Source organism: Camponotus vicinus, unplaced genomic scaffold (genome assembly GCF_025532165.1).
Source record: "Camponotus vicinus isolate PSW18456_S1 unplaced genomic scaffold, iyCamVici1.0 SCAF_9, whole genome shotgun sequence".
In the NCBI taxonomy this organism is placed as follows: domain Eukaryota; kingdom Metazoa; phylum Arthropoda; class Insecta; order Hymenoptera; family Formicidae; genus Camponotus; species Camponotus vicinus.
Window position 1 is genome coordinate 2,531,160 of NW_028141981.1, and position 11,719 is coordinate 2,542,878.

General features: G+C 28.0%; 1 protein-coding gene across 2 annotated transcripts; it reads left to right on the forward strand.

The window, feature by feature from the left end:
* The first annotated feature begins 4,223 nt into the window (after positions 1–4,223).
* LOC145976852 (transketolase) lies at positions 4,224–11,240 on the forward strand. Of its 2 annotated transcripts, none has more exons than XM_083108302.1 (8): positions 4,224–4,482; positions 7,966–8,111; positions 8,483–8,672; positions 8,834–9,068; positions 9,129–9,272; positions 9,372–9,545; positions 9,624–9,839; positions 9,911–11,240. In XM_083108302.1, exons 1-8 carry the CDS (start codon positions 4,376–4,378, stop codon positions 10,580–10,582), a joined length of 1,884 nt encoding a protein of 627 aa, XP_082964428.1. In that variant the 5' UTR covers positions 4,224–4,375; the 3' UTR covers positions 10,583–11,240. The 2 variants fall into 2 exon arrangements, with proteins under 2 accessions (XP_082964428.1, XP_082964429.1); XM_083108303.1 differs by lacking the exon at positions 4,224–4,482 and adding an exon at positions 6,931–7,098.
* The last annotated feature ends 479 nt before the right edge of the window (positions 11,241–11,719 follow it).

An 11,719-nucleotide genomic window follows, 5' to 3' on the forward strand; every position in this document is an offset into this window, starting at 1 on the left:
CATCAATGATCGAAAGATCATAACATAATTAATTTTCTTATCCCCTTTTATGTATCCCCTGTCTTAATTTTTATTAGCAGTAATGAATGATTACGATTCGATAAAGGTTTATCGTTGTGATACAGTTTTATGTCATTTATCAAAAGTTAATTAATTTTTAATTACTAATATTTATAGCAAATTATGTTTCGATACTAATCGTAATCGTGTTTAGTTAAAAAATTACAATATACGAAGCGTTTCTCACCACTACCTTACTACTCGAGAGTCACCGCGCGAATGATAACAAAACCATAACATAGCGCGCTACTGTTTATATTTTATATTGCCAAAGTCGAACCGTGTTATCGATAATTCGTTGCCGAAATATTTTATATATTATAAAATATACACTAACGGAATATTAAATTAATGAAATATTTTAATTTATTGATTAAAATTGATTATTTATTAAAAAATTTATCACGGCCTTTCGTTATGCTAATTATTTGCATCTATAATTCGATTGTTTTACTTTTTGTGTTCTCTCATAATCCAAATTATTTTTAGATTTTCAAGTAGAACGATAAAGTAACACGGATGAAATATATTTAATTCTAAGTATTAAAATAATAATTATTGTCTGTAAAGATCGCGCAACGATCGAACTGATTATTTAATATTTTGGTTTCCTGTCACTTAATCGATTCGCGATTAAATTGTACATTGTTTAATTAACAAGAATTTAGAAAATTTAAAGCATTGTTCGAAATATATTTAATTCTAAAATTGTTAAAAAAATATTATTATAATAAGCATCAATGATCGAAAGATCATAACATAATTAATTTTCTTATCCCTTTTTATGTATCCCCTGTCTTAATTTTTATTAGCAGTAATGAATGATTACGATTCGATAAAGGTTTATCGTTGTGATACAATTTTATGTCATTTATCAAAAGTTAATTAATTTTTAATTACTAATATTTATAGCAAATTATGTTTCGATACTAATCGTAATCGTGTTTAGTTAAAAAATTACAATATACGAAGCGTTTCTCACCACTACCTTACTACTCGAGAGTCACCGCGCGAATGATAACAAAACCATAACATAGCGCGCTACTGTTTATATTTTATATTGCCAAAGTCGAACCGTGTTATCGATAATTCGTTGCCGAAATATTTTATATATTATAAAATATACACTAACGGAATATTAAATTAATGAAATATTTTAATTTATTGATTAAAATTGATTATTTATTAAAAAATTTATCACGGCCTTTCGTTATGCTAATTATTTGCATCTATAATTCGATTGTTTTACTTTTTGTGTTCTCTCATAATCCAAATTATTTTTAGATTTTCAAGTAGAACGATAAAGTAACACGGATGAAATATATTTGTGACTCTAGGTATTGAAATAATAATTATTGTCCGGAAAGATCGCAACGATCGAAGCGATTATTTAACATTTTGGATTTCTATCATTTAATCGATTCTCGATACAGTTTCATGTCGTTAATTAATTTTTAATTAATTAATATTTATTAATATTTATAGCAAATTATGTTTCGTACATGTTTATGTACAATATACGAAACGTTTCTCACCACTACCTTATTATTCGAGAGTCACCGTGCGAATGATGACAAAGCGGTAACGTATAAGGCACTACTGTTTATATTTTATATTGCCAAAGTCGAACGCCGTGTATCGATAATTCGTTGCTGAAATATTTTATATATACTATAAAATATACATTAACGTGGAATATTAAATTAATGAAGTATTTTAATTTATTGAGAGAGATTAAAATTGATTATTTATTAAACAAGTTATCACGTAGCCTTTCGTTATGCTAATTATTTGCGTCTATAATTCGATTGTTTTACTTTGTGTTCTCTCATAATCCAAATTATTTTTAGATTTTCAAGTAGAACGATAAAGTAACACGGATGAAATATATTTAATTCTAAGTATTAAAATAATAATTATTGTCTGTAAAGATCGCGCAACGATCGAACTGATTATTTAATATTTTGGTTTCCTGTCACTTAATCGATTCGCGATTAAATTGTACATTGTTTAATTAACAAGAATTTAGAAAATTTAAAGCATTGTTCGAAATATATTTAATTCTAAAATTGTTAAAAAAATATTATTATAATAAGCATCAATGATCGAAAGATCATAACATAATTAATTTTCTTATCCCCTTTTATGTATCCCCTGTCTTAATTTTTATTAGCAGTAATGAATGATTACGATTCGATAAAGGTTTATCGTTGTGATACAATTTTATGTCATTTATCAAAAGTTAATTAATTTTTAATTACTAATATTTATAGCAAATTATGTTTCGATACTAATCGTAATCGTGTTTAGTTAAAAAATTACAATATACGAAGCGTTTCTCACCACTACCTTACTACTCGAGAGTCACCGCGCGAATGATGACAAAGCGGTAGCCTAGCGCGCTACTGTTTATATTTTATATTGCCAAAGTCGAACATCGTGTTATCGATAATTCGTTGCCGAAATATTTTATATATTATAAAATATACACTAATGCGGAATATTATAGGAAATTATAGAAGTATTTTAATTTATTGATTAAAATTGATTTACTTATTACACAATTTGTCACGCCGCCTTCGTCTTGTTAATTATTTGCATCTAGAATTCGATTGTTTTACTTCGTGTTCTGTCGTAATCCAAATTATATTTAAATTGTCAAGCAGAACAATAAAAATGGCACAAATGAATTATATGTTACTCTAAGTATTATAATAATAATTATTGTCCGTAAAGATCGTAACGATCGAAGTGAATGTTTGCGATTCGATAAATATTTATTGTTGCGATACAGTTTCATGTCGTTTATTAAAAGTTAATTAATTTTTAATTATTAATAATTATAACAATTATGTTTCGATACTTATCGTGCTTAGAAAAAAAATTCAGCAATATGCGAATCGTTTCGCACCAATACTTCATTACTCGAGTGTCACCGTGCGAATGATAACAAAGCCTTAACATAGCGCGCTACTGTTTACATTTTATTTTGCCAAAATCGAACACCATGCTATCGATAATTCATTGCCGAAATATTTTATATATTATAAAATATACACTAACGGAATATTAAATTATAGAAGTATTTTAATTTATTAATTAAAATTGATTATTTATTGAACAATTCATCACGAAGCCTTTCGTTATGTTAATTATTTGTAATTCTATATATTATTTGCAATTTCTTTAATTATGACATATATATATATATATATATATATATATATATATATCACTGTGCGAATGATGACAAGGCTATGACATGTAAACAATGGCGCGCTTGCTATACGTTGCTAAGGCCAAACATGATATTATTGATAATTCTCTGAAATATTTTACGTACTATATATACACGCGGAATTTTAAATTATAGAGGTATATTTTATTTTATAAATTAATTATTAAACAATTGATCACGGAACCTTTCGTTATGCTAATTATTTGACTTTATTCGATTATTTTACCGTGCTTTTCCGAAGTCAAATTCTATAATATTTAGTTTTGCATTTTAAAAGACTGACTTATAGTGAGCTAAATAAATAAATAAATGATGTTGAGAAGAAAAAGAAGATACATAAATAAATAATAGCGTAAAAAGAGAGAACACACTAATATTTTTACATAATAAATTATTATCAATTAAATTATGTATATTTTTATTCATATTATTTATATTATTTATATTATCAGAGAGAAGATTGAGAGGTGTTATGGGCCCGCTTGATCTCTGAAAGCAATACGCCTTTTGTGGATATTAAAAAGAAAGTAACATATATGTGTTACCTTCTGAGAATATTCGTGAACATTGGCTTTGTAGTTCATGTCCACGTTTTTAATGTCTACAGAGGGAGTATCGCTTTCAAAGACTGTCAAAGATCACCTAAAAGCAAGCCGTGACACCTCTCAGCCTTCTCTCGGATTGTACTGGGGCATATTAAAAGCCGTTATACATGAAGCTATTTAAATGCAAAAATATAATATAAATATCTTGAACTGATTTTTAAAGAGCCAATAATAAATATATTAGTCATTTAGTAGAATATACATTACTTACTTTTTATCATCAAAGTACTTATATTATGCTTTGCATTTCGATATTTCATGTAAAACAGCCTTTAATGTGATATTGTAAAGTCATTGCTGCAATCTATTAATTATTGTTCTATGATCATCACGACTGCAATCGCGCCGCGGTCGGTCGTGCTCAGCTCACGCGAATCTACTTGTTGCATGTTCACGTGCTCGCTGCATTTTTGCGGAGGCCATCGAAAAAATCGCGAGATTGTCATAGGCACGCACGCACGCGGATAAAAAAATGGCGAACTACCATAAACCGGAATTGAAGACCATCCAAGAGTTGCGGGACATCGCGAACAAGCTGAGAATTCATTCGATCGAGGCCACGCAAGCCAGTAAATCTGGGTAAGTTTTTTTTCCGCTGCTATAACCGGCGACAATAAGGAATGCGATTGCTTAATAAGCAGCAATACTACTATCGGTCGGATGATGATAAGCGAGAACGTATCTTATTATGCAATAATGATGTAATTTCAAGATTGAAAATTCACGCGTGAATACAGATATTATTGATCGAGGTGGTAGAAATTATGTCTTTTAGACACTATATACACTTTTTGGAGAACAATAAACATCTCTCAGACTTTTGAAAAAGGACTTTTAAAATTAAGAAAAATGACAAAAGGAAAAGCAGCTAAAAATTAAAATATAATAGAATAAAAAATAATATAATAAAAATTAAATGAAACACGTATATATGATTATACATTTAATAAAGATTGAACGGAATATTCAAGCAAAACATATATATCTTTTTACACATGTTTATGACCTGATTGTCTCAATTCTTGATAAGAATATCACTCGAGTTATATATAACGTAATAGTTCTCATAATTAACAGGGATCAAGATACAAACATTATGCAGTCGCCAATTCAGCATTCAATTCGATCATTCGATTTCTGATATCGTTGACTTTATATTTAATTATTTTGTCTGCATTATTTTGTTTGTATCAAAAATTACTCTCTCTATACAAAAGTAGATATCTTAAATTAAGTTTTCCAAATATACAAGATAAATTGGATGAAAACATTTTTGGAGAAAATAATTTTGAAATACACATACAAATATTAATATTTATAATTTCGATTTATTCAATTTAGATGTATATTTTGTTATCATACACAAATAATCTCTATATTTATTCGTAATGAAAAAGAACGCGATTGAACAATATTGTAAATTATTCTCTGTAACAATATAGACATAATTGAATTTATTGCATTTATATGCCGATCTCAATTTTTATTTTGTAATGAAAAATAAAAAAAATAGAAGCGCGCTATATACGCGCTATATATTATTATTATTATTATTATCTTATTATTATATTATTATTATTATTATCTTATTTTTAAATATTATGTATTATTAACTTATAATAGAGCAATTTATGTATGTTACATGTATAATCTATATATACACACACATACACATATCTTCCTTATCTCTATCTCTCCCTAATTATATACTTTAGATTATACTATACAAAGGACTGAAAAATTAAAATTTACTCACATAATATTTTTTTTATCGCGTTGCTACTAAAGTGCCATGACAGCAATCTAATTTAAGAAATTGCTAGCTCATTAGTTTTTCTTCCAACATGGATACTCGGGCTATTTATATATACAGTGACTTGCGTTTTTACAATTTTGCCAAAGTTTAAAGAAATTTTATCATATTAATAGTTTATCATATTAATAAGTTTTTTATTATTTCATTAATTTATACAGTATACTATTTCATACAAAACTCTATATAAAAAAATGTCAAATTGTTCTAATTATATATAATTACCTATTACACAGCGCTATGCTTAATAAACACATTTCTAATTATAATCTTAGTAAAATATTAAACTCATTCAATCATTTACAATAGCATAGAAAATATGATTGTTTATGTATATCTCAAGAGAACCGACTTTTAATGTGATGGGAGAATCATTCTTTTCTCATTTTAATTGTCATTTTACGATATCTTTCAATTTATACAGACGATTGTAAAAACTAAGCATGCAAAAAGAAAAGAATCATGCAGTTATATTACGTAGAGGTCATGCAGTTATATTACGTGGAGGTCATGCGAAGAAAATATGGTAATAACAATATACATGTTCAAGTTTATTAGCAAACATTTTTTATCGCGCATAATTTGAACAATGCCTATATTGATAAAAAAAATTGACAAATTTTATTAGATATTTTATTACATTTTAATAATTATAAGGGGTAAGGCAATATCTCAAAATATGTAAAATACTAATTGCTCAATAAGTTTGCAAAAAACATAATTTTATAAGTGATATGGAAAAGTAAAAAATTTAGGATTTATCATAAATATCGTCAAATTATTTAATTTCTCTGTTTATGAAAAAGGCACATAATAAAAAAAACGCGTTATGTAAGATACGTGTACACTATAAAATATTAAACACATCTGAATTGCTGAAGAAATGCAAATCAGAAGCACACTATGTATGGCAAACATTTCAATGTAATGTAAAGTTGTATTTACCTCACTGAGTGAATATCTAAAATGTGGTTAATTTGAAAAAATAAAACTTATATTTTTTTTAAATTGACAATTTTAAATCACGCAGAATCGACGTCATGAAAATAAATATCAGAATAGAAAAACATAAAAAATTTAATATCAAAAGACGCTGATTCTTCATTTTATTTGTACGTTAAATTTCGGGACACCCTTTATACACGCATCGTCATTGCGTCGAAGAGGTAGGGAGATATCCGCATAGTCGATTCGTTTGCCGAAACTCTTCTTGTTGGCAGTTGCGATCGAACGTTCGTTGTCGACAACAGAGTTTCAAGAGAGAAAGACGTGAATATAATTTAGTTCGCTATGGTGCGAAACACAAGCATGGAAAAACTCCAAGATATTGCCCATACTCTACGTATCGACTGTGTGCGAGCAACAGAAGCGTCAAAAAGCGGGTACGCTTATAATTATCATTATAATAATTAATCATTAAACTGGATATCATCTCCGTAAACGTCAAATCTCCCGAATTTATCTTTAATATTTGATAACATTGTGTTATTAAGCCGCATTAAACAAGTCATACGAAATGTAATATTATCATGTAATATCATTATCAACAAAAATTACGTTTTTCAATCAATCTAGAATCGATTATTTTGCAACCTGGCAAATCTCAGAAATATCTCAGTAAACAAAGTATATATATATATATATATATATATATATATATATATATTATAAAACATTCTATCTTATTTATGCATGTATAATAAATTGTTATCAAATTCTCTTTATTCTGTTATTATAATTTCTAAAGAAGAAAAATTTTTTAAATATAGTAAAAGTGTTTTATTAGACATGGTTAATCACATTTAAACGAAATTATAGCAAATAAGATTAGAAAATATATTTTGTAATATATTATATAAGGAAAATGTTTATCACTATTTTAGATATCATAATGTCTCTGACTTTTCATCAAGGGTTATCGAAGATATGATATTTTGACAGTACTCTTTGATACTCTGACCTTGCCACGATAATAAATAATTTTAGAAAAACATTCATTCGATTATATTATTCGATCACATAAACAGAATTATTGTGCACGAAATAATTTTTTAAAAACAAAGCAACGTTATTAAAATATTTTATGATTAAAAAATTGAAATATTTAAGTTTTAAATTTAAGTTTTAATTAATATTAATATTATATATAAGTTTTAAATTATTCATTATATATTATTTTATTTTCTCTATCCCTTCTTTCTCTCTCTGTACAATTTATTTCTATTATATATTTTTTATTCATCATTTAGGCATCCAACATCATGTTCATCAATGGCGGAAATTATGTCTGTTCTCTTCTTCCATACAATGCGTTACAAAGTATCAGCACCACGTGATCCAAGTAGTGATAGATTTATCCTCAGTAAAGGCCATGCAGCTCCAATTCTCTATGCAGGTAAATTTATTTCCAATCAATTATATTTATGTGAATATTAGTTTGAATATATTATTAAATATATTATTATTAATTAAATATTTTAATATAATTAAATAAATTTTAATATAATATAATTAAATGTTTTTATATAATTAAATACATTATTAAATATGTTATTATTAATTAAATATTTTAATATATTTTAGTCAAATTAAATATGATTTTTAAAAATTCAGTAACATTAATTATAAATTCATTATTATAAAATGTTATTAAAATCTTTTATTAAATACTTCTTGATATCTTTTGATATATATATATATATAATAAAATATTTTATAATATACTTAATGTTTATATTTTATTGTATATTGTATATTTTATTACAGCATGGGCGGAAGCAGGCTTATTCCCATCCAGCAAGTTATTGAATTTAAGAAAATTTGATAGCGATCTAGAAGGACATCCTACCCCGAGGCTTAATTTTGTAGATGTAGGAACCGGTTCACTAGGACAAGGCCTCTCGGTTGCTGCAGGCATGGCCTATGTCGGAAAGAATTATGATAAGGCCAGTTATCGGTATGGTTATTAAATAGTATCTAATAACTTATAGCGCTTTTATCTATAAGCTATAATATATGATATTTATGTATGTAAAAGAAAAAGAGATGCAATTAAATACTGAAGATTCGAACAAATTATAATATATATTCATTAAAATATATATTATTTACTTTTAGTGTATACTGTTTGATTGGTGACGGAGAAGCGGCAGAAGGTTCCATCTGGGAAGCACTTCACTTTTCGTCCTATTACAAGTTAGACAATCTTTGTGCCATTTTCGACATCAATCGTCTTGGACAGAGCGAGCCAACCTCGTTGCAGCACAATATGGAAGTTTATCGCAAAAGATTAGAAGCCTTCGGTTTCAATGCTTTAGTTGTGGATGGTCACGATGTGGAAGAATTAGCTAAGGTAAATTTTATAGTTATACGAAGCAAATTGAAATATTTAGCAAACATAATATATTTTTAGGCCTTCCATGAAGCACATAATACAAAAGGACGTCCCACTGCCATCTTAGCTAAGACGTTTAAAGGCAAATACTTTCCGGAAATTGAAGATTTAGAAAACTGGCATGGCAAACCTTTGGGTAATAAAGCAAATGAAGTTATTCAGGTATATATTATATATTATTATAATATTAATAATTATCATTATAAGGATTTAATATGATAATTTTTTTAAGTTTTAATACATCTTTTTATAACTATACAGCATCTGAATGGACTTATGAAAAATTCTGGCCCTCCTGCATTGCATCCGCAAAAGCCACTTGTAGATGACGCACCCAATGTGGATATCAGTAATATTACATTAGCTTCGCCTCCAAACTATAAATTAGGTGAACAAGTAGCTACTAGATTGGCTTATGGAACAGGTCTTGCAAAGGTTTGTAAGCTTTTAATATCAACGTTTGTCATTGAAATACAAAATGTATCTTTTAACCGTTTTAATCATTTTTTCCAGTTGGCGAAGAGTAATCCTCGTGTTATAGCTTTAGATGGTGATACAAAGAATTCCACTTATGCTGAGAAAATAAAGGCGGTTGACCCAACTAGATTTATCGAAGGTTTTATTGCCGAACAGAATCTCGTGGGAGTTGCGATCGGTGCCGCTTGCAGAGATCGTACTGTCACGTTTGTGTCCGCTTTTGCGACATTCTTCACGCGTGCCTTCGATCAGGTAAAGCACAAACCACATGATGAAAAAATAACATAAACAAAGATATAGATATAACGTAATTTATATTACAGATCCGTATGGGTGCGATATCTCAGACGAATGTGAACTTTGTCGGTTCGCATTGTGGCGTATCTATCGGTGAAGATGGACCTTCGCAGATGGGCTTGGAGGATATCGCAATGTTCCGCGCGATCCCGGGTTCAACTATTTTTTATCCGAGCGATGCCGTATCGACGGAACGTGCCGTGGAATTGGCAGCTAATACCAAGGGCATCTGTTTCATCCGTACTTCTCGCCCAGCTACGGCCGTTTTGTACAAGAATGACGAACCTCTGATCATTGGTAAAGCTAAGATAATCAAATCTTCTGCAAACGATCAAGTACTCGTGATCGGCGCCGGTGTGACATTGCACGAGGCAATCAAAGCTGCTGATGAATTAGCTAAAAATGGAATCAATATCCGCGTTATCGATCCATTTACAATCAAACCCATCGATGCGCAAACAATAATAAAGAACGCAAAGGAGGTTGGCGGCAGAATTATCACCGTCGAAGATCATTATCCGCAGGGAGGTTTAGGAGAGGCGGTCCAATCCGCTGTCGCTTTGGAGAAAAATATAATAGTGAAAAAGCTGGCGGTGCCGAATGTACCACGTTCCGGTCCTCCAACAGTGCTACTCGAAAGTTATGGCATTAATGCCCATAACATTGTCATAGCGGTGCAGGAAATCGTAAAATATTAATTCTGCGACTGGAGATCGCTGGCTAGATCGGCGAAGAACTATACAAATGTACAAATAATATTCTATTTTCTGAAAGCACAAATCTCACTGATGGAGTTACGTGATAAAACATTCCATCTTCTGTAAGATGCCTATAAGATATAAAGCAATGATTATTTATACATACAACTGATAATTTTAATAGAGCTCAATTTTTTCGATACTATAAATATCTACAATATTAAAATCTAATAATAAAATTAAGTAGTTTTACACAAGCCTTGTTCTAAAAAGTAAAATATATCAAATGTATGTATAATCAGCAAAAGCATTTATTTCTAACAAATAAGATCCATTCTATCGAATACGAAAGATATATTTAAAATTTATATATGAGAAAAAAATTAATATTTTGTAAGCAGATATATAAAAGTATATTTAAAATTTATATATGAGAAAGAAATATTTTATAAGCAGGTCTATACAATACTTTTGTATAACATATAGAAAAATTTATTTCTTAAAGAAATTTTATATCTGACATGTATTTAATGTTTCATATATATTAAAAACGCGTTTACATTTGTTGCAAATCACAAGCGAGAGTGAAATATTAAAATATTTTTGGGATTACTCTTATAAAGCATCAAATGGAAATAAAAATATCTTCACAGATTAATTCTATTTTTTTTATTTCTACTGTACATTCCATTCAACTCTCCCAAAGAAAAAGAGAGAGAAAAAAAGAGGTATTAAAGTTGTTATAAAAAAATATTAAAGTTGTTATAAAAAAAATTTTAAATATATATTATTATTGAATTCAGTAATGTGCGTATACATAATAACATGTCTCTCTTTAACATTATATATATATATATATATGTTATATTAAGTACAATTACGAATGTCAAATAATTCCTTTTATGCGGCGGTAATAATTTCATGCAATAAATTAATTATATTTGAAAATTTAGATTAATTATATATATAAATTTAGAAGACAACTCTCTAAGAAAAGTCCGAATATAATAACAAAAGATAACAAAAGATGAAAAAATATATTAATAAGTTCAATATAAGTTCAACATTTTAAAAACTAGAAAATATAATTTTCTAAATGACTTTTTTAATAAAAAAATAATTAAAAGATAAATATTT

Bases quoted from the DNA above. Each gene is read 5' to 3' on its own strand.
- LOC145976852 (XM_083108302.1), top strand. From the start codon at position 4,376: ATGGCGAACTACCATAAACCGGAATTGAAGACCATCCAAGAGTTGCGG. The intron at 8,112-8,482 runs GTAAATTTATTT...ATTTTATTACAG, and splicing joins AGCTCCAATTCTCTATGCAG to CATGGGCGGAAGCAGGCTTA. The intron at 8,673-8,833 runs GTATGGTTATTA...ATTTACTTTTAG, and splicing joins TATGATAAGGCCAGTTATCG to TGTATACTGTTTGATTGGTG.